We start from the raw sequence: 22,209 nt of genomic DNA on the forward strand, positions 1-22,209 counted from the left end.
GTCAACCCCCTTTCCCTTTCTATGGTACAAGAGTACTACAAACTTCATGGGAATGCTCCCAGATTTTCCAGCACAGATCACGTTGTCCTTCCTCTCTCACTCTCAGGTGGTGGCTGCCCTCTCCTCGAAGGATCTGGAGAGTCGGCTGGACCATGTGTGGAAGAGCTGCCGTGCCGTGGCCTCTGCCCTGGCCTTTATCAGCAGCTGTGTGAACCCTGTGCTGTACACCTTCGCAGGGAAGGGCTACATGAAGACCGCTGGCTTCAACTTCATGGCTAGGCTCTTCGAAAGCACGGCTTCGGACTCAGCCAGCAGGAAATCACGTCGAGCCAAGCCCAGCAAAGAACGCACCTGCCTGGAGTCTATGGAGCTTCAGAGAAGCAAGGATACCTCCACTGATGGATGAAACAGTGCAGATGAGCACTAACCAAGCCTAGAGATCTCTAACTAACTTTATTGGTGTTATTCCTAGACCTCTTTTTATTGTGTTGTTTTTTGGTGAGTTTTGAAGAGTTTAGGGCTGTGCTGTTTTACAGAATTCTCTTTACCATGTTTTAAGTTGGGTTTGAAAAGATTTCAAAGAAAGCTAGTAGTCAGAATGCAGCATGTGTCTTAGTCTAGCTATTTATTCAGCTGTTTTTATTTGTTAGAGATTTATTTTGGTTATCAGACAGCTCTTACAGAACAAAGTGATCTTCAGTGGATCTTTACTGTGCAGAGAGAGAAGCAAAGACATTCATTATTATGTAGTGTTCAGTTTGAAACTATAATATAATATATTCTTGGTGTTGTGTTAGTTTATTCCATTCTCCCAGAGATTAGTTTCATTAAAGCTACACAGACAGACAGAGCCCCACATTCCTGTTCAGTTTGACACTACAATACAATTAAAATAAGAATATAACAAGATGCATGTGTTGAAGCAAATATGTTTCTCACAACAACAAACATATGGAGAGACAGCTCCATTAACTGCAAATGCAAGCTTACAATGGTAAGAGACAAGGCTCTAGTAGACACAGGAACATTATATTGTTTTGGATGTGGACCCAAAACACACATTTTGCATTGCCATTTTGCACTTTTAGCATGGTTAATTGTGTTTTTTTTTTTTTTTTTTTATTTTTTTTTATTTAGTCGTTGCCAATTATTTTTATTATTTTTTCCCAATTTGGAATCGCCAATTATTTTATTATGCTCAGCTCACCACTACCACCCCTGCGCTGACTCGGGAGGGCGAAGACGAACACACGCTGTCCTCCGAAGCGTGTGCCATCAGCCGACCGCTTTTTTACACCCTGCGGACTCACCATGCAGCCACCCAAAAGCTACAGCGTCGGAGGACAACGCAGCTCTCGGGCAGCTTACAGGCAAGCCCACAGGCGCCCGGCCAGACTACAGGGGTCGCTGGTGCGTGGTGACCCGAGGACACCCTGGCCAACCTAACCCTCCCTCCCCCCGGGCGGCGCTCGGCCAATTGAGCGCTGCCCCCTGGAACCTCCCGTCCTCGGTCGGCAAAGGAATAGCCTGGACTCGAACTCACGACGTCCAGACTATAGGGCGCATCCTGCACTCCACATGGAGCGCCTTTACTGGATGCACCACTCTGGAGCCCCCCAGCATGGTTAATTGTTTGCCATGCTTTTTAATATGCTTTAATATCTCTCTCTGTGCTTTACAATGCGTACCTATGCTTGCACTGTGCTTTATTACACTTTGCTGTGCTTTTACTGTAAGGAACTTTTATAAGGGTTAGTTTAACATGGTTTGTTTCGTAATATGCTTTACCATACCTTTACAATGCTTACCTATGCTTTACTATGCCTTCACTCTGCTTTATTACAGGTTGCTGTGCTTTTAGTGTGGGAAACTTGTATAAGGGGGAAACCTGCAGTCTACAAAATGAAACAGAATAGATAATAATCATACGTCCATCCATTTTTTTAATTCACTTTTGTGTTTCATTTGTTTTTGTGGCAGGGCACAGGCCCTGTACATGTAAAAATGTAAATATTGAGTTTGTGTGTTTTTAGTTTTTAAGTAAAGTCTTTATAAAGTTTGAAAACTTGACAGAAAATATTGAGAAAATAGGAATTGCTTATGATATTTAAATTAAAGGCATAAAGAATACACACAGCAATGTTTCTGCACAGCTTGAGTTTACCTGTTAGCAAGCTTCTTGTACTTCGCTGGTTCCCGGCATCTCACTGGTTAATTGTGAATATAATACTGCAAGCGGAAGCTAGAGAATGGATCATAGAAATCCCAGACAGCTAATTGCAGCCTGCCTGGGAATTACTAAAAGCATGACTTAGAAGTTTGGGTTGTCATTTTAGAAAAAAAAGAAAAAACTACAGTAAATCCACTTGCTTGCAATGCGTGTGTGTGACTGGATAAGCAACTGGATTCTTGATGGATTTACTGTGCCATCTTTGTCTCCCTCAATCTGACCTACCAGTGTACCTGTCTGTGAACCAAATTTGTGGAAGGTAAATTTATATAAGAAACACAATATTCTGTGTTTGGAGAGTCGGGATGCTTTATATTTCTATAGCAAGGTGATCGATAAGGAATACAATATTTCTTTATTTGCATTAGTGCAGTATCGGTACAGTCTTTACAATTTTTAAAAAATATATATGGTATTTATTATTATTTGTTTATTTAGCAGATGCCTTTATCCAAGGCGACTTACAGAGACTCGGGTGTGTGAACTATGCATCAGCTGCGGAGTCACTTACAATTACATCTCACCCGAAAGACGGAGCACAAGGAGGTTAAGTGACTTGCTCAGGGTCACACAATGAGTCAGCGGCTGAGGTGGGATTTGAACCGGGGACCTCCTGGTTACAAGCCCTTTTCTTTAACCACTGGACCACACAGCCTCCTGTATGTGCATGCAGGCCTTTAATTAAGTATATTCCATCTGCAGGGTTGGAATTAAACACAAAGTTCTGTTTCTGTGGTTTTTTGTTCAAAGCCATATTGTTTGTAGTCAAAAAAGCAAATGAGAAAACATGTTGTTTATGTTTTTATTGTAAGATCAAGTTTTTGTACAGTAGTTCAGTAATATTAGAGTTAAAATGCAAGGCTGTAGTTAATGCATACTCCCATAAGTTAGCACAGTATGTACAGTATTTATTCAAAAGGACTCATGACTTTAAGGTAATGTTGCATTTTACTCACATGGTGTCTGATTGGTGATTAAATTATTCAATGACCAAACCCTTTTCTGGAGTGCTGGCCACCTCTCTTAGAGGAGCCTGTTTCTGAGCTGTGAGGCTCAGTTAGAATCACAGACCAGAGCAGCATGCTCTTCTCTGACAGTACCTGCGCTCTCATTCCCTTCTCCTGGGCGATCCATTTTGATTTACTTTTAATTTGTTTGTTTAAATCTTTTGGTTCTTTTTAGTTGTGAAATAAAAGTGCGCTGACAAGTGCTTTGAAACAGATCTCTGTCTCCTGTGTCTGCTCTTCATGCCACTAGCCAGCCTTGCCCGCAAAGCTACTCCTTCACCGGTTTGAATATTGTGTTGTTGTTTTTTAAATAGTATTGATTGCACTGACTTTCCTTATAAACTACAGCACTGGAAACATCTCTGTTTACCACAAGACCAGTGAGGTAACACTATAGAGTATTAGACACTATAGACTGATTCACCTGCCATAGCACTGTCAATAGGGTGCACCATGGAACCGATGCACCTGCCACAGTACTGTCAATAGGGTGTACACCATGGGACTGCTTCACCTGCTACACACTGTCTATAGAGTGTACCCCATGGGACTGCTTCACCTGCCACAGCACTGTCAATAGGGTGTACACCATGGGACCGATTTACCTGCCACAGCACTGTCAATAGAGTGTAAACCATGGGATCTATTCATCTGCCACAGTACTGTCAATAGGGTGCACCATGGGGCGGATTCACCTGCCACAGCACTGTCAATAGGGTGTACACCATGGGGCTGATTCACCTGCCACAGCACTGTCAATAGGGTGTACACTATGGGACTGCTTCAGCTGCCACAGCACTGTCAATAGGGTGTACCCCATGGGACTGATTCACCTGTCATAGCACTGTCAATAGGGTGTACCCCATGGGACTGATTCACCTGCCACAGCGCTGTCAATAAGGTGTGCACCATAGGACTGAGTCACCTGTCACATCACTGTCAATAGGGTGTACACCATAGGACTGATTCACCTGCCATAGCACTGTCAATGGCACACCATGGGACTGACTCACCTGCCACAGCACTGTCAATAGTTCACCATGGGACTGATTCACCTGCCATAGTATTGTCATTCGAGTACTATGTAGCTAATTGAAGTGACAATGACTAGGATTTATGGAATTATTTTGTTAGTTACCATTACTTTAAGGCTACTCCCCATTTTGCAGACTCTTTTTAAATGTATCACACATCAAGGGTCATAAATGAACTGGGGAATACATTTATCAACATTTATGAGAGGGAAAAATGTCTTCTGACGATCACAGTGTATCCAGATCATGCTCTCTCTTCTAACTGCTGGTTTTCTGTCCCCACAACACGGCACTCATTTCACTAACAGTGTCAGTACTGTTGCAGGAGGCAGTGTGATCTGGATACATTGCGATCCTTTGTAGAAAAATGTTCTCTCTCTTGACAAACACTCCCGAGTAAATGTTGAGAAATGTATTTCATAATTGATTTATGACCCATGATGCGATTAAACATTTTGGTCCATTGACTGGCTTTCTCAAAGATATTTTTTCAATCGTTTCATTGTTATCTAATACAGAATAGTAAGTGTCCAATTCTGTTCACCAGAACACCAAAGGGACATTGTGGACCTGAAGAGCGTCCAATAACCAAAGTCAAGGTGTAAAGGCATGAAGATTGAGGGAATTTATTTACAACAGGAAGAATTAGTGGGGGGGTGGGGGGTGGGGGGTGGGGGTTGAATCTTGATTTAAGTCTTTAAAACCTGAAAAGTAGTTGCAAAGTTACCAATAATTGAAACGCAGAAACCAGGACCATAGTACATTGGAAATGAAGTGGACTTAGAACGTAGGATACACTTCTTCACATCAGAGAGTGGTGATGGGGTGGAATGGGTTACAAAGGGTTACCTAGTCATATTGTTAATGCTGAATCACTGGGATCATTTAAGACCCAACTTGACTTTTGAGATGAATCAGCTACTAGGTACAGGACAAGCTAAAATGGGCCAAATGGCCTCCTCTTCCTACTTATTCCTATTTACGTTGTAGTTTTTTTGCCTGGCGCTATAGATGTGACCAATGTGACTGTGAGGTTAATGATAAGTGTATTTTACTGTCTTAAGTCAAGATAAACCTGAATTTAACAGTAAATCTACAGTGCATGATAAAGGAAAGTAGAAGTGATGACACATTTATTACCTGCTTGTTAAAACACTTTCTGACAGCTCCCACAATGACATTCTATCATGACTAATTACTTGCCAAAGGCATTCAACAAGTTGAGACAAGGCTCCATTACATTGTGTAAGTAATTCAGAGAAATAATGCTGGACATATTTGAACTTGTATTAGATATGTACAATAAAACCTAAATAAATAAATGTGCTGTGTTCCACTTCTCTATGTGTCTGTGTTATAAAAGCAAGGCCCACTGTTTTTCATTCTTCAGTTTATTTGCTGGGAATGTATCAGTATTTATTAAACAAAAACAACAACAACAAAAACAAATTAATAATCAGGTTCTCTAGGTAAATATCAGGGTTCTGTTCCCAGAATTCAATGCAGTACAAAAGCTGTCTGCTATTTTGGCTCACTGCCTCAAGTAATCAGTTCGGATTTCCCAGTTAATTGAATGCTTCTCTGAAGGCCCCTTTAGGCCAGTAAGAAGCAGACAGACATTACAACAAGTCTCTGGTTTATTGTGAAATCTGCAGGCTATATTGATGATTCATAACCGCAGGCAGGTTAGTTTCAGGCTCACATGCCACCCTTTCCTGATTACTGGCTTCTCAATACAGTTGCCTCTACCGAACCCTCACATTCAGCTGCTCCCACTATGTGGGGAGGACATGGTAAAGCATGTTAAAAACAAACCAGGATAAACTAACTAAAATAGTTTTTCATTGTAAAAACATAGCAAAGTGTAATAAAGCATAGTGAAAGTTAAGGCATAGGCAAGCATCGTACAGCACAGAGAGATATGGTAAAGCACTTAAAAAACAACCCAGTAAATCTAATCCTTATAAATAACAGCTTAAAGGTGCGGTGCAACTTTACATTGGGGTTTATTACATGCTCCAACGCATTCAAACATAATTGCTTTTGAATTGTTAAAGAAACATTTCTTGTCCATTTGCAGACAACTTGTAGTGTCAAACTGAAGACGATTGTGAGGCACTGTCTGTCTGCCTGTCTATTTGCAGCTTTCATGATAATAAACTCTGTTAGAATGTAGTAAACTACACAGACACTAAGAAGGAATTCTACTGTAGTGTCAAACTGTTTGTGGGTCAAGTCAGTGGTTTTAAAATGACTCTGCAATCTCATAGGTGGAGTTTTAAAAGAAATGCAACCTATCTTCATTTCCTCAACATTTCAAAATCCAGCAGTTGTGGTGTTCTGTTTACTTCCTTTCGAGAAAGCATTACTCCCACATTCTTGCACTGTGTGACACAGCACCTTTACTCACTGTGCACTGAGTGTTGTAACCTTATCCTGTGAGACTACCCTGATATACAGCAACCTTTTATAATAAAGGGATGATAATTAGAGCTATATTTATTTCACAGTAAAAAAAAATCTAGACAGCATTCAGAACTGGGCAGGCACATGGCAAATGACATTTAATAGAGAAAAGGGTAAAGTATTTATATAAATATCATATGGGAGATACTGAAATTGAAGAAGGGAATTTTGAAAAAGACCTAGCAGTTTATGTTAACTCAGAAATGTCTTCATCTAGACAATGTGGAAAAGCTATAAAAAAAGGCCAACAAGATGCTCGGATATATTGTGAGAAGTGCTGAATTTAAATCAAGGGAAGTAATGTTAAAACTTTACAATGCATTAGTGAGACCTCACCTAGAATATTGTGTTCAGTTCTGGTCACCTCGTTACAAAAAGGATATTGCTGCTCTAGAAAGTGTGCAAAGAAGAGCAACCAGAATTATCCCGGGATTAAAAGGCATGTTGTACGCAGACAGGCTAAAATAATTTAATCTATTCAGTCTTGAACAAAGAACACTATGCGGCGATCTGATTCAAACATTCAAAATCCTAAAAGGTATAGACAATGTCGACCCAGGGAACTTCTTTGACTTGAAAAAAGAAACAAGGACCAGGGGTCACAAATGGAGATTAGATAAAGGGGCATTCAGAACAGAAAATAGGAGGCACTTTTTTACACAGAGAATTGTGAGGATCTGGAACCAACTCCCCAGTAATGTTGTTGAAGCTAACACCCTGGGATCCTTCAAGAAGCTGCTTGATGAGATTCTGGGATCAATAAGCTACTAACAACCAAACGAGCAAGATGGGCTGAATGGCCTCCTCTCTTTTGTAAACTTTCTTATGTTCTTATGTTCTTACAACACATGTTCTTAAATATTCTTACCCGAAAAACAGTTGTCAGGCATACTGACAGAGAACAATATTTATTAAAGCTTACACAACAGATACAACGTTATACATATTTTCATTACATTGGCCTCACCCTTCAAGGTCTAGTTTGCTGATAGTGTAGAGGTTGACTGTTTGGAAGCCATGGGCTGGGGGGCAGGATAGCTGTCCTTCCCCTTAGACGAGGCTGAAAAACAGGTGGAGGCAAAACTATGACATAAGGAACAAATGGATTGAGGCAAGATATAAAGCCCTTTCTAGCTGATCATTGGACTTATTGTTTATCGAGTGACGAATGAAATACTAGGAAGAAAACCAAACCATTTGCCAGGTTCCTAAATGCAGAGTAACAGGTTGTGCATCAATAAGGCAAAGGTTTGCTGTATTTATTTTTAAGTCATAACAAATATGTGTATTTACACTATTCCTTCAGAACTGTGGTAGCTTTTCGGGACCACTTAGAGCCTGGAGGAAGGACTACCCTGTCACGGATTCCCTGAGCTTTCCCCCTACATCAAAAATTTAAAATATGTGAGTAGGGTTTTTTCCTTACCTTAGTGCTGAGCGGTTCGTATGTAGTTCTCCGGGGTGCGTGGTCAGCCTGGAGAGGCTGGGCTCTTTCCCCCAGCACAGTCATGCTCTGGGGGACGGGCCTGTCAGAGCTGCTCATTTTCATTAAATCCATTATGAGGTGGGATTTTAAAAACATATTGTGTATAGAGATATCATTCCCATCAAAAGGTACTGTGACGGGGTACTGCCCCGTCTTTATGATCATGGTTGGGACTGGCAGGGAGGGGGTTAAAATTCCTCCCTGCCAGGAAAACATGTGAGAATGTGGCTGGAGCCCTAATTGACTAATCAGCAATTATTGAATAATTGGGCTCCAGCCACAGGGAATAAAAGCCAGGGGAGAGGCCCTGGCTAGGAGAGAGAGTTGAAGGAGAGTTCTAGAAGCAAGAGTGTGTTTGTATGTGCTGTTTTTCTGTTCCAGTGAAGGCAACGCCCAGCCTGGAAACTTTATTTTGTAAGTTTTTGATTTGTGTTGGTATTTTGTGTTTGAAATCTTTTTGTTTGGCCCTCGTGCTGGTTTATTTTGTATTTTTGTTTATTAAAAACTTTATTTTTGAACTTTATACTGTCTCTGAGTCTCAAACCTCGGTCCATCCTGTCATAGGTACATACAATTATTATATATCAGCTCAAAAATTGGTGGTGCTGGGCCCACATTCCAGAATATTGGTGACACACAAGCTTCATGGCCCTGTATAACCCAGCGCCTATGGTAGAGACTTCATATACCACGGTCATAGAAACTTTCTAAATCTGTCTGGGACTTTGGCCTTATATGGCTGTGCGACAAAGTGGTTTGCAGTGCACAGGTGTAGAGGAGACGCAGTGCTCAGTAATAACAAACACAACACAGTTCACGGTGTAATACAGCTCTTTATTTACACAGTGAATTGTGAGGGTCTGGAACCAACTCCCCAGTAATGTTGTTGAAGCTGAAACCCTGGGATCCTTCAAGAACCTGCTTGATGAGATTCTGGGATCAATAAGCTACTAACAACCAAACGAGCAAGATGGGCTGAATGGGGCCTTCTCTCGTTTGTAAACTTTCTTATGTTTTTATATTCTTATTTGTGCTGCAAATAACAGTAACTGGCCCTACACAACAACGTGTATGGCACAGTTTAAACCCATGGGGTTCAATCCTGAAATAATAATAACACTAATAAAGACACACACTTTACACACACACACGTTCACAAGTCCAGTAGTGAGTGCTTCTAGTGCAAGTGGTGAATTATACAGCAGTTAGTGAAGCAGCAGTGTAGTGGTGTAGTCCGGGGTTGGTGCTGGCTTTTAGCGACAGCTCCCGGATAGTTTAGCCGTCTAACAATGACAAATACAATTATTAATAGATAGACAAAAACAACATGAAAAACACTCACGGTTAAATCACTGTTCTCCTTTTCAGGTCCTATCGTAACCATAACAAAAGGAACAGATTGCATCGCCACATCCCGATATACCCTCAGTCACGCCACCTTCAGTAGCGAGTGCAATCACGTATCCTCGAATCCATGACTGACACATCGCCTACCGCACTAAGGAGATGACTTCTGGTATTGTGACTCCACCCCCTTTCTGGATTGCCGACTTCCGACTGACCCTGGAATTAACTGCCGAACCATCCAGTCCGGGGCACACTGTTCCTGTTATACTGCGCCCTCACAGGTTGGGAGGGAGACTGTTGACTAGGATTCATTCGCTCTCTGTCACAGGCTGCCATAATGAGGTCATGTGACTTTTTAAGTTTCTTTGCTATAGACAGAACTCTTACAGTAATTGTTGCTAACAAAATAATTCCATAAAATGGACATTCATTTTGTAGGTTTTGAAAGAAACACATGTTATAGCTTCCATGTAAATCCATGTAGCTAATGAAGTGCAACATGGCTGAGATGGAATTATTATGCCAGCTAAAATTACTTTCATATTTGGTACAGAGCTGTATTCTATACATTTCTTAGTTAAGTTCCATTACCTGTGTTGTCCAGTAAAACTGCCTTTCTGACATAGACACCCTTTTTAGTTTAGTAAAGAACTGCAAGGATACCCAAAGAAAATGTTAGCTGATAAAGATGTAGTCCACTAATGGTTCTGTCCTAGTCTTTTTTCCAGGAGGCCGCACTTTGGTTGATCCCCGGAGCCAGCATCGCAGCCGTTGTGTGTGCTGATGCGCCAGGGAGGCAAAATAAGCTGATCCCTGGAGCCAGCATTACACTTCAGCCATTAACACCAGACAGAAGGATATCTACATCATCATATGGAAGGAAACGTAAATGGATGGAGACACATATGGATCACATTAGTTTACTGTAAAGCTACGTCTTAGTTGGTGCTTATCTTGGCGAGAGCCGAGTTCAAATCAGCATGAAGTTTTAACATCTACTCTCGTGTAATGGAAATCAAAATAATAACCAATGTATAGAATGGTGTTTTTACAATGTTTTAGAGCTATACACAAAGAACAATAACACAAAAACATTTATACAATTTTATTTATTTGTAAATTAAGATAAAAAAATACCAGTAAAATATGAAATATGGACGGTACACTTTTCAATAGAAATCAGTGCAAAATTTTAAATTTTGCACTGACTCCAGGTACACCAGGAGAACATGCCCCATACCAGAGTGATGCCAAACCCAACTGGGGAGACAGACAGGTCCCAATAAAGTGGCCAGACAGTATATGTAATTTTTTATTTTAATTATCAACATCCTTTGCTGTAGCTAGTGGCCTTCACACCTCTTGCATAGTTAATGTATAATACAAAACCAACACACCCAGTTCCTCTTCATTAACCCATTACAAGATCCTTCTCACGTCAAACCTCATTTCAACACTGAAGATATTGAGAAAGAGATTGTAGCTAAAAAATAATTCTATATCTCTTATAGTTTGTGCACTTCATTATATTAATCTCCAATGCCCAGTTTTGAAAGAATGTTATATACTGGACTTGGTTAAAGAATTCTCTGTTTGCATAAGCCATGCTTTCACTTCCTTGGTCACCTGGAGGGTGAATTTATCCCCACCTTATCAACAATTCCTGTCTTAACCAACCAGATGCTTCCCCTATTGATTCACATGCCAGTAACATGACCCAGAAGACACTGCTGAGGTGACCCAGGAAGAATAAGGCATGAGGACTTTCTTTAACCTAGTGTACTACGAGATGTTCTTAAATTAAAATGCATGCTGGCTGTATTATGTGTTTCTTTAAAAACTGCACCTTTGAGACCAGTTTAACTAACGGAAGTAAAAAAAAGATGAGATTTACAGTTACATTTGTTTATTTATTTAGAAGACGCCTTTATCCAAGGTGACTTACAGAGACTAGGGTGTGTGAACTATGCATCAGCTGCAGAGTCACTTACAACTACGTCTCACCCGAAAGACGGAGCACAAGGAGGTTAAGTGACTTGCTCAGGGTCACACAATGAGTCAGTGGCTGAGGTGGGATTTGAACCGGGGACCTCCTGATTACAAGCCCTTTTCTTTAACCACTGGACTACATAGCCTTACATAGGAGGCTGTGTGGTCCAGTGGTTAAAGGAACCGCCTTGTAACCAGAAGGTCCCCGGTTCAAATCCCACCTCAGCCACTGACTCATTGTGTGACCCTGAGCAAGTCACTTAACCTCCTTGTGCTCCGTCTTTTGGGTGAGATGTAATTGTAAGTGACTCTGCAACTGATGCATAGTTCACACACCCTAGTCTCTGTAAGTCGCCTTGGATAAAGGCGTCTGCTAAATAAACAAATAATAATAATAATAATAATAATAATACTAGGCCTCAAATACTTTCGATTTAATGAGCAAGCAAGCCGCCCCAGAAGTGCATTAGCATCTCAACATGTTTACTACCAGAATGACAGGGGGTGGGGCATGTAGTCTTCATTTTATCTTCTAAGAAAATACATTTCTGCAAAAAGATAACTGATAGCAAAAAGTACCACATTCCATAGTGATTCAGAACTGCGTATAATCATCGTCCCAAGTTACTCTAGCTCGATGTATTATCTCATGCCAAAGGATTTTCTTGGCATTAACTGTGATGTCATTTGTAATTCCATGGGTGTAACTTTTACTTTCATACTGACTCAGGAAAAATAAAATAAATCATTGTTCGTCTCATTTTAGAGTTTGCAATCAGGTTCAATCAGGTTCTGTCTGTATCTTTTTTTCACAAAAACTGTGATCGTTCTGTACAATAGAAGTCTTCCTTTCTTTTTATAAAATATGAAAATAAACTCACATTTTTTTGTTTTTTAAGCAGTTTTTTTGCAAATAATAAACATATTTTTTCAGAACAAATGAAAAAATATTTTTTTCTGTCCTTTTTTTTAATTAATATTCTTTGCAGCTCGCATCTTCATCTTTGTCGATGTACAGTAAACTATCTGAACTAAATGAGACCAAGATTTCCATTACTTGAAATATACAGTATATATAGCACAGCACTGCACTGTTCTGTAATTAAATACCAGAGATTGAGGCTGAGTAGCACTTTCTATGACAGAAGAGCACAGCACACAAGAAGACAGGTTACCAAGGGGGTGTTTGCATAATCAAGGCATAGCTGTATATATAAGCTCAACAGTTTGGTGCTTCTGTATTTGTCTCCTGATCCTGTTTCGGTGTGTCTTCTCCACTTTGTCCAGCATTTGTGACCTGCTCTAATTCCATGCAATCCCCCTTCTTACTTTTCTCCTCTTCCTCCTTCTCCTGGAGTGTCCTCCCGGATTTCTTCAAACTACTCACCTCTGAGGAAGTCCTTTCCAGAAGCTTCGCCACAAAGTTTAACCCTGAAGTCCTTATGAACGCAGTCCCGGCGAAAGCATAGAGGATGGGATTCACGCTGCTACTGACGAATGCAAACGCGGTCAAAGTCGGCCTCATACACGCTGCAAATTCCTCCAGCGCCTTCGAACCAGACAACATTCCGGCGACTTGGAGAATGTTAACAATGTGATACGGCATCCAAAACACAGCAAAGCTGACCACCACTAAAATGATCAGCCGACTCGACTTACGCCTGGATCTGCGTCTGAACTTCCCTTTTCTGAGCCTCAGACAGATGCGCAAATAACTAACAGCCATGACTGTAAAAGGGACCACGAAAGAGGCTATGGTTTCCACCAGGTACTGGAACACTTTGTGTTCACTGCTCGTGTGCACAGGGTTACACCATCGCCTGCCCCTGCTGGTCACCACTTTCCGGTAGAAAGGCATGGGTATGGCAAGCAGGAAAGCCAATACCCAGAGCGCCAGGGCTACCCTGCGGACTTTAGGCTTCGTTCGGACCTTCTGGGACAGAAAGGGCCTGGAAACTCCTAACAGGCGATCGAGGCTCATGAAGGCAATGATGAAGATGCTGGCGTACATATTGACACTGCAGATGTAGTGCATTATCTTGCAGGAGGCCTCCCCGAATTCCCAGTTCAGGACCACGAGGTAGCGGATGAAGAACGGGGCTGTAAGGAGGACGACTGCGTCTGCAGCTGCCAGGTTTAGGATCAGCACGGAGGTGATGGATCTTTTTCTCAGTCTGAGGAGCACGGTCCAGATCACAAACAGGTTGCCAGGGAGACCGAGGATGAATGCTGTAGCAAGGATGCCGATTCCAATCGCTGGGGATCCTTTGTTACAGGTTGTGTTGAACTTGCTCGTGGTGTTCATCTTTTGTTCGGAGAGGTCTTGCTTTACCTAGTCAAAAATATAATAGCATTCATAACTATTGAACACTCAATAGGGTTGAAAACGTTTATGTCTTCCACTGGAAAAGACTCCTGCAATGTTTGTCATTGAATTTTTAAGTATTAAAAGAAACTTCAATTAAAATACTAAAAGAAACTTATGTCCCATGCCAAACGTTTCAACTAGAAATCTTTTTCAGTGTTTTCCATTGAAAATAACTTCCAGTCTAAACATTTGTCATAGAATTGCAGTTTCTTTTAGTGTTTCCAAAAATAAAAATAGATTCACATAAACTGTCTAGGTAACACTTTACATTAAGTGCCTCTCATTACTGTGTACATGTGTACTTACACATAATTACATTATTATTATGCATAGTTACAATGTACTTAATGATATAACCCTAACTCTAACCCTAACTTTGTCCCTTTCCCTAAACCTTTTCTGATACAATTGTGGACTTACATATATCTTGCAAAAAGATGTACACATTAAGTACATTGTAACTATGCATAATAACATTGCACAGTGAAGGCATTGTAAAGCATAAGTAAGCATTGCAAAGTGTAGGCACAGCGAAAGCATAGTAAAGCATAGGTAAGCATTGCAAAGCCAAGAGTGGTATGGGGTTATTAAACTTGTAGTAAAACCAAGACTGGATCAATGAGAGTCGTATTTCCATCCAGGAAACCATAATAAATGCACAGTATAGCCATGGGGTAAGCATGGGAGAACTGCAAAATTACAGTACACATGTACCGTGGTAAACTTTTATCAGGGGAGGCTTTATGACTGAACCGACCTTGAGTGGGGTGCAAAGTAGCTTCTATCTTACAAAAACTACTGTATACTGTATTATAAGTTCTTAACTTAAAAGTCAGTGACAAACGTTGTGACTGAAAGTCTTTCTCAGTGCCTTCTAGACATTTTGTATTGCTAGATATACTGAACTGCCTATAACCTGTGTTAGTTTGTGATGATAAAAGATGAGAAATTAATCTTTTACAGAAAAAGCAGAATTGAAACCTTAAATCTTTGCTCACCACAGTTCACACACTTTGACTAGACCACCACAAAAAGCTGTCTCCCATCTACAGAACTGTCTGTCTGTCTCAACTATCCAGTACAACAGAATCCATCCTTTTATATATAAGGTTGGGAGAAGAAAATTGTTTGGGAAGATTTGCTAGTGGTCTGTTACTTGTTTTACTTGTTATATAGGAGGCTGTGTGGTCCAGGTGTTAAAGAAACGGGCTTGTAAACAAGAGGTCCCCGGTTCAAATCCCACCTCAGCCACTGACTCATTGTGTGATCCTGAGCAAGTTACTTAACCTCCTTGTGCTCCGTCTTTCGGGTGAGACGTAATTGTAAGTGACTCTACTGATGCATAGTTCACACACCCTAGTCTCTGTAAGTCGCCTTGGATAAAGGCGTCTGCTAAATAAACAAATAATAATAATATTTAAATAACAGTTGATAAGATTATCATTGTAGTTCCTCTGTTGTGAAATATCCTGCATCCCTCCTATAACTCCTACATACAAACTCACAAAAGAATGGTGTTGCACCCCATGAAAGTCTTGATGCTAAGGAGTAAATTAAGTCATGTCTAAATGATTTGCAAGTTATTATTATTATGAGCCATTACATGAGGTAGGATGATGTACAATGTAAAGGGAATATTTCTGAGTATTTTGCATGTTCATAACAAGTGATTACTAACAGGCAGTTGTGGTTTCTCCCAAATGAAACCAGTTGTGAGACCCCAAAGAGGATTCAGTTGGGACAGCACATTCACCCCAAACCCAGTTATCATACAATAGCGAATAATTGGTTTCCAATTTTGCATTTGTCAATTAGCAAGCTAGGGTAGACAAAGTATTATAGCAATGTGATACCAAAGTAAAAGTAGTTGGGGTTCCGCCAAAAATTAAATTACACTAACACAACCCTAAAACCACCAAATACAAAATCAGTTGAAATAGTGTCTCATTTAATGTTAACCCTTGAAAGACAGGGGGTTCCAAATGTTAAGCTATAGCTATATACAATAATAATAATAATAATAATAATAATAATAATAATAATAATAATAATAATAATAATTAATGCGATGGACTGGCGTCCCATCCAGGGTGTATTAAACTGTTACAGATAATGGATAAATGGATAATAATAATAGGATTCAACTACAACAAATTACTTTATGTCAAGATAATTTAGTAAAGCTATATTGGTTTAAACCACTGTGCTTTGAAACGTTAATAACAACCTGTATTTAGGTGAAGTAAATAAGGAGCATGTTGTAAGAACATAAAAACATAAGAAAGTTTACAAACGAGAGGAGTCCATTCAGCCCATCTTGCTCGTTAGTAGCTTATTGATCCCAGAATCAAGCAGCTTCTTGAAGGATCCCAGGGTGTAAGCTTCACAACATTACTGGGGAGTTGGTTCCAGACCTTCACAATTCTCTGTGTAAAAAAGTGCCTCCTATTTTCTGTTCTGAATGCCCCCTTTATCTAATCTCCATTTGTGACCCCTGGTCCTTGTTTCTTTTTTCAGGTCAAAAAAGTCCCCTGGGTTGACATTGTCTATACCTTTTAGGATTTTGAATTCTTCAATCAGATCACCACATAGTCTTCTTTGTTCAAGACTGAATAGATTCAATTCTTTTAGCCTGTCTGCATATGACATGCCTTTTAAACCCGGGATAATTCTGGTTGCTCTTCTTTGCACTCTTTCTAGAGCAGCAATGTCCTTTTTGTAACGAGGTGACCAGAATTGAACACAATATTCTAGGTGAGGTCTTACTAATGCATTGTAAAGTTTTAACATTACTTCCCTTGATTTATTCAACACTTCTCACAATATATCCGAGCATCTTGTTGGCCTTTTTTATAGCTTCCCCACTTTGTCTAGATGAAGACATTTCTGAGTCAACATTAACTCCTTGGTCTTTTTCATAGATTCCTTCTTCAATTTCACTATCTCCCATATGATATTTATAACTCCGTTGATTTTTTTATATATAGATTTTAGCTTACTGGTAGAAAAAAACAAAACCAAAAAAAAAAAAAACAAAAAAAAAAACAATAAAATAAAATAAAATAGCGCTCGTTTGAAACTTTAACTATCTATTTTTAGAAAAAAAAAATACTGGAGAATAAAAACAGCACAAATGTATCTACCGTCTGTCTCACAGCTGCGCGCGCACGTGCACGTAAAGTGAAAGAAAGCAAGGAGGCGCAAGGGGCTGGACGGTGCAGAGAGTGAGGGGATGCAAGATGTTTCACTACACCTGTACAAACTTTCTATTATCCTATACTAGTGTTTCAGCTCTCCTTGGCCTCTTGTTCCATATTGGTAGGGGGGCTCTCATTGTCTGAACAGACAGACAGAAAGAAGGACAGAATCTAGCGCTGTCTGTCAGTCCCTGACGTTTCACTGGAATCATACAGACACAGACAGAACGATTCCATCTCTCACTCTTTCGCACTGAATCGAAAGTTTAAATTATACATATTTTGGTATAAGAATTTTCTACTCGTATATTTACAATAAGTACATTATATCACTGTTAAAACGTGTGTTGGCGTACAGCTATAATATACAGGGTCATGTTCAAGTTACTTACAGTTTTCCTTTCTGGTTCGTTGTTATGTTTTGTAAAAAAACTCCACGGCGACGCAGGGTAAAGTCCACAGACACGTTACTACTGGGCGTCTTGTTTTTTTTTTTTTTTTTTGTCTGATAAAAGAAAGTTTTTAAAGCAGAAGTGATGTCTTACATGCAAACTGTTGCTATGTGTTGTAATTTCAGGAAACACGTTGGAGGAGTCTCTGCAATACAGTTGGTGATATCATACTGACTTGGCAGCAGTACTCGTTCAGTTCATGACTAATCAATTTTATAAGCTGTGCACAACGTTTGTTTTTGGTTTGTTTCTTGAGTCAAATGTAGTTAAGCGTAATCTTCAGGCTCTTTACCAAAAATATTTTTTGAAGGGGTGCAGAGGTTTCTTTCTATCTAAAAGTGAAAAACTGAAAAAAATAAAATAAAACTAAGAACTAAGAAGTCCCATTACAATATTTTCCAAACTGACTCATAGCTGTGCTCAGCAGTCTTAGTGTTTCACATTCTGACTTTCAAATTTGTAGCTAAACAATGCTTTTTGGTCAACCAACTCTTTGTATAATTTTTCAAGAGGAGAGCCAACACATTTTATAAAAAGCAAGGCTGACAGGCTTTCCAATTTCAAAGAAGCAGTAATTCCACTGTGGATAATATTCATCTGGCTGAATCCCCTTTCACAGTCTGCTGTTGACACCACATGTGTCATTTATTTATTGTTTTTAGGAGAGGTTTACGTTTGTCTGGAATTCCAGATGCATTATTAACCATTTGTTGTACATTTGCAATGTATTCCCTATTAGCTCTACATGCTTGGGTAGTATTTACCAGAAAAAAATTGCCAAGCTGGTGAATTTGTTCCTCACCATATCTGGTGTTGCATCTCTGAGGCCAGTTTTCTGGTTGCAAGATTTTGATGTTCTCTATAAACATCTCATAGTCACCTGTACTTCTGTCAAACTGGGTCAACATGGAAGGTAAGCACTCTATCCGCATTACTATTGGCTAAACTTAAAAAAAAAAAAAAAAAACAGAGAGACATCAATTGCCTTATCATGCTTAGATTATCAAGCAGGGGAACTCCTTTGAACACCAAAGACTGGGCAGCATTTTGGGATTCTTTGTGTGTAGCCCTGGGTTACTAGCCATGGATAGGAAGACACATATCTGATGGGAGAGTAAAGAATCTAGGCATTGTCATTTCTCTCTCTTGCAACTCTAAGGAGAATTCTGACAATTCTTCAAGGACATCGTACATTAATCCTAAATTGTGAACAAAACTTGTACTTCAGATCCTGTTTGCCACCCAATGTACATGCTTCTCTCACAACTGTTTCGACGTGGATCTTTTGAGGCTTCTGTGAAATGTTTGTATAGTGCAGGGTATTGTGTCCAAACTGCCTCTACTGTCCTAAAACTGGAAGCAACCCACCTGGTACTTAAGACTCATTCAGCCACTGTATTGATAAAGCTTTGCAGCATAATGCTAATTCACGTTTGTTTTTTGCAGAAGAATGACAGAAGGAGTATAGCTTGACAAAAAATATCTGAAAGTGATTCATTCATGTCACTTCATCGGCTGTGTCAGCAACACTCAATTCCAAATGAATATTCATGCAATGCCAAACTAAAACTTTTGGATAATATTTCACAAGCCTGGCAGCTACTCCTAATTTACTACCCAGCATTACGGATTCTCCATCTGAGGCAAAACAGATCAGGCGCTCTTGGAGAATGTGTTCTGTGAAACTATGAAGGAAAGAGTTGAAAGCAATGCTTTATATATTGTTTCTGCATTACTGGCAGCAAGTTCCACTACATAAAGGACGAATGTTACAAGTTCACCTGAATCGCAAAGGCAAGCCGTAATGTATATAATTAAAACATACTTTTTACTGACTGTAGTAGACTCATCAATCAGAACTGCCAATTTGGACCCACTCTATATAACACTTTCTGCAATATGATAAAAAATAGTTGCACATGTCTTATCAGAATGCAAGGTACGCCCCATGTCAAGGCCGTTTAAAACTTGGAAATCAATGTCAGTAGGTAAGTTCGTAAATGGCTTCCCTGATTTTACAATCTTGTAAATGGTTCGAAACACTATTATTTCATACTGATCTTTTTTTTATTTCTGCAATTCCTGTGTTTAAAGATTTTCTTCCTCAAAGACATCTGCTGTCTCTCTTTGGTGTCCCCATGATAGTGAACTGCAACTCTTCCCCATTCATCAGACAGGTGAATGTGTTTACTGGAGCTTGTGCCCAATGACTGTAAATTTGCACAAACTGTACATCTTATCTTTTTTCCAGCAGAAATCAGTCAAGGCGCTGTGCACCGACAGCGCCTGTAACTGTAACTGGCTTAGCGGAGGTGATAGCCAAGAGGAAGGCTGTCTTTATAGACATTTGTTTCAACACTGTGGAGTGAATAGGCTCAAACGGGGCCTTCGTGAGAGCCTCCAGTACAACATCAAGGTTCCACTCGGGGAGGACAGTCCTCCTAGCAGGGCCTAACCTCCGAGCTCCCTTGAGAAACCAGGTCGTCAGAAAATGCGCACCCGGAGATACTAAATCTATGGGGGCATGGCCTGCAGAGATAGCCGCTAAACACACTTTCAATGTGGAAGGTGATCTACCAGCATCGAGCAGTTTTTGAAAGAATTGCAAGATAACCGGCATGGGGCAAGAAAGCGGGTAGTGACTTGTAGTCAGACACCAAATCTGGAAATACTTCCACTTGTACGCATGCAGCGACCTAGTGGAGTCTGTCCTAGCGGTCTGCAGAGTAGCCACCACGGCATCAGATAGCCCTGTCCAGCGGTCCCTTTCAGGGCCAGACCTATAACTGGAATCTGGCAGGTTCTGGATGCCAGAGAGTTCCTCCTGCCTGATTGAGGCGATCCAGGCGAAACGGGATCTCCCAGGGCTAGCCTAGCAAGAGCTGGCATAGAGTCGACGACCATGTTCTCCTGGGTCACAGAGGGACCACTAAGAGAACTGTCGCTTTCTGTAACCGGACGTTCTCTAAGAAGGCCGGGAGCAACGGTACTGGCAGGATGCACAGAGGAGCATTCTGGGCCATTCGTGCGGAGGTGGGAAGATAATCTCCACCATCTCAGGGCCGCTGAGCACGTGCAAGACACCGTCAGACGATGGTGTCTGTCGCGCTTCGGGTGTAAATGGAATGCATTGAGCCACGCTTTGGCCATGGCTGATGTGGCAGCGGTCATCCGAACCAACAGTTTTGGGAACTGTACTAAGGGGATCTTCGATCCCTGTTGAACAGGGAGAGACAACCCTGAATAGCTGCTACTCTGTCGTCCGACAGGTATGCGCACATCGTACTGGTCTACCCGGAGTCCCAAGTACGTCGTGCACTACACCGGTCAAAGCCGACTCCTTGCATTGCTGATGGTGAGGCCCAGCCTCACCAGATGCTGCGTCACCATTGCCGTGTAAGCCACTGCTCCTTCCCGCGACTGAGCTCAGATTAGCCAATTGTTTAGATAGTTTAGTACTCTGATCCCCTGCAATGCAAAGGGGCCAGGATAGCGTCTATACACTTTGAAAACGTACGTGGGGCTAGGGAGAGGCCGAACAGCAGCACGGAGAACTCATAACGCTTCCCTGAAGGTGAAGTGGAGATACTTCCTGTGCACTGGACAAATGGGAACGTGAACCAGTCGCCTTGTTGGACGGACTGGAGAATGTGAAGATGAGTCAGCTTTTGGAACCTCCTTTCCTTTAGGAATCTTAGGTCTAAGATGGGGCAGAACCCGCTGTCCTTTCTGGGTACTACGAAATGTCTCGAGTAGAACCCCGCTCTGCAGGAGGTGGGGTCTATGAAACAGATGGCTCACTTGCACAGAGTATCGAGACCTGAAGAGGGTCTGACACGAAGTGTGCGAGACTCCTCGGAGGAGAAGGTCCCAAATGGAACTGCAACGCTTACGCGTTGTGTACGGTAGCGAGCACCCCGGTATCTGAGGTACAAGCACACAAATATTGCAGCTGTTGTACGGTAAAGGGGGTCTGAGGTCGCAGACACATGGCAATAAAAATGTGCATTATAAATATCATATGGAAGATACTGAAATTGAAGAAGGAATCAATGAAAAAGACCTAGGAGTTTATGTCGACTCAGAAATATTTTCATCTAGGCAATGTGGGGAAGCTATAAAAAAGGCCAACAAGATGCTTGGATATATTGTGAGAAGTGTTTAAATCAAGGGAAGTAATGTTAAAACTTGACAATGCATTAGTAAGACCTCACCTAGAATATTGTGTTCAGTTCTGTTCACGTCATTGCAAAAAGGATATTGCTGCTCTAGAAAGAGTGCAAAGAATAGCGACCAGAATTATCCTGGGTTTAAAAAGCATGTCGTATGCAGACAGGCTCAAAGAATTGAATCTGTTCAGTCTTGATTAAATCTGATTCAAGCATTCAAAATTCTAAAAGGTATTGACAATGTCAACCCAGGGGACGTTTTCGACCTGAAAAAAAGAAACAAGGACCAGGGGTCACAAATGGAGATTAGATAAAGGGGCATTCAGAGCAGAAAATAGGAGGGGTTCCTGAGTGGCGCATCTAGTAAAGGCGCTCCACGTGGAGTGCAGGATGCCCTCCCGAGTCAGCGCAGGGGTGGTAGCGGTGAGCTGAGATTAAAAAAAAATTGGCCATTCTAAATTGGG

At 40.9% G+C, this 22,209-nt stretch overlaps 2 protein-coding genes across 2 annotated transcripts in view; one reads left to right on the forward strand and one right to left on the reverse strand.

The window, feature by feature from the left end:
* Nucleotides 1–4,350, forward strand: part of LOC117398337 (leukotriene B4 receptor 1) — a 32,252-nt gene extending 27,902 nt beyond the window's left edge. Inside the window, exon 3 of the mRNA XM_033997332.3 lies at nt 107–4,350. Within this exon, the coding sequence (XP_033853223.3) occupies nt 107–406 (300 nt within the window). The 3' untranslated portion in view covers nt 407–4,350. The remainder of the gene's footprint in view (nt 1–106) is intronic.
* Nucleotides 4,351–11,711: 7,361 nt separating this feature from the next.
* LOC117398331 (leukotriene B4 receptor 1-like) lies at nt 11,712–17,622 on the reverse strand. Its single transcript, XM_033997322.3, has 2 exons — nt 17,517–17,622; nt 11,712–13,891 (listed from the first exon to the last, which is right to left on the reverse strand). Exon 2 carries the CDS (start codon nt 13,862–13,864, stop codon nt 12,779–12,781), a length of 1,086 nt encoding a protein of 361 aa, XP_033853213.3. The 5' UTR covers nt 13,865–13,891; nt 17,517–17,622; the 3' UTR covers nt 11,712–12,778.
* Between the last annotated feature and the right edge of the window lie 4,587 nt (nt 17,623–22,209).

The sequence above is a fragment of the Acipenser ruthenus genome, chromosome 54 (genome assembly GCF_902713425.1).
Source record: "Acipenser ruthenus chromosome 54, fAciRut3.2 maternal haplotype, whole genome shotgun sequence".
In the NCBI taxonomy this organism is placed as follows: Eukaryota; Metazoa; Chordata; class Actinopteri; order Acipenseriformes; family Acipenseridae; genus Acipenser; species Acipenser ruthenus.

Coding starts and splice junctions, on each gene's coding strand:
- LOC117398331 (XM_033997322.3), bottom strand. CDS start 13,864: ATGAACACCACGAGCAAGTTCAACACAACCTGTAACAAAGGATCCCCA.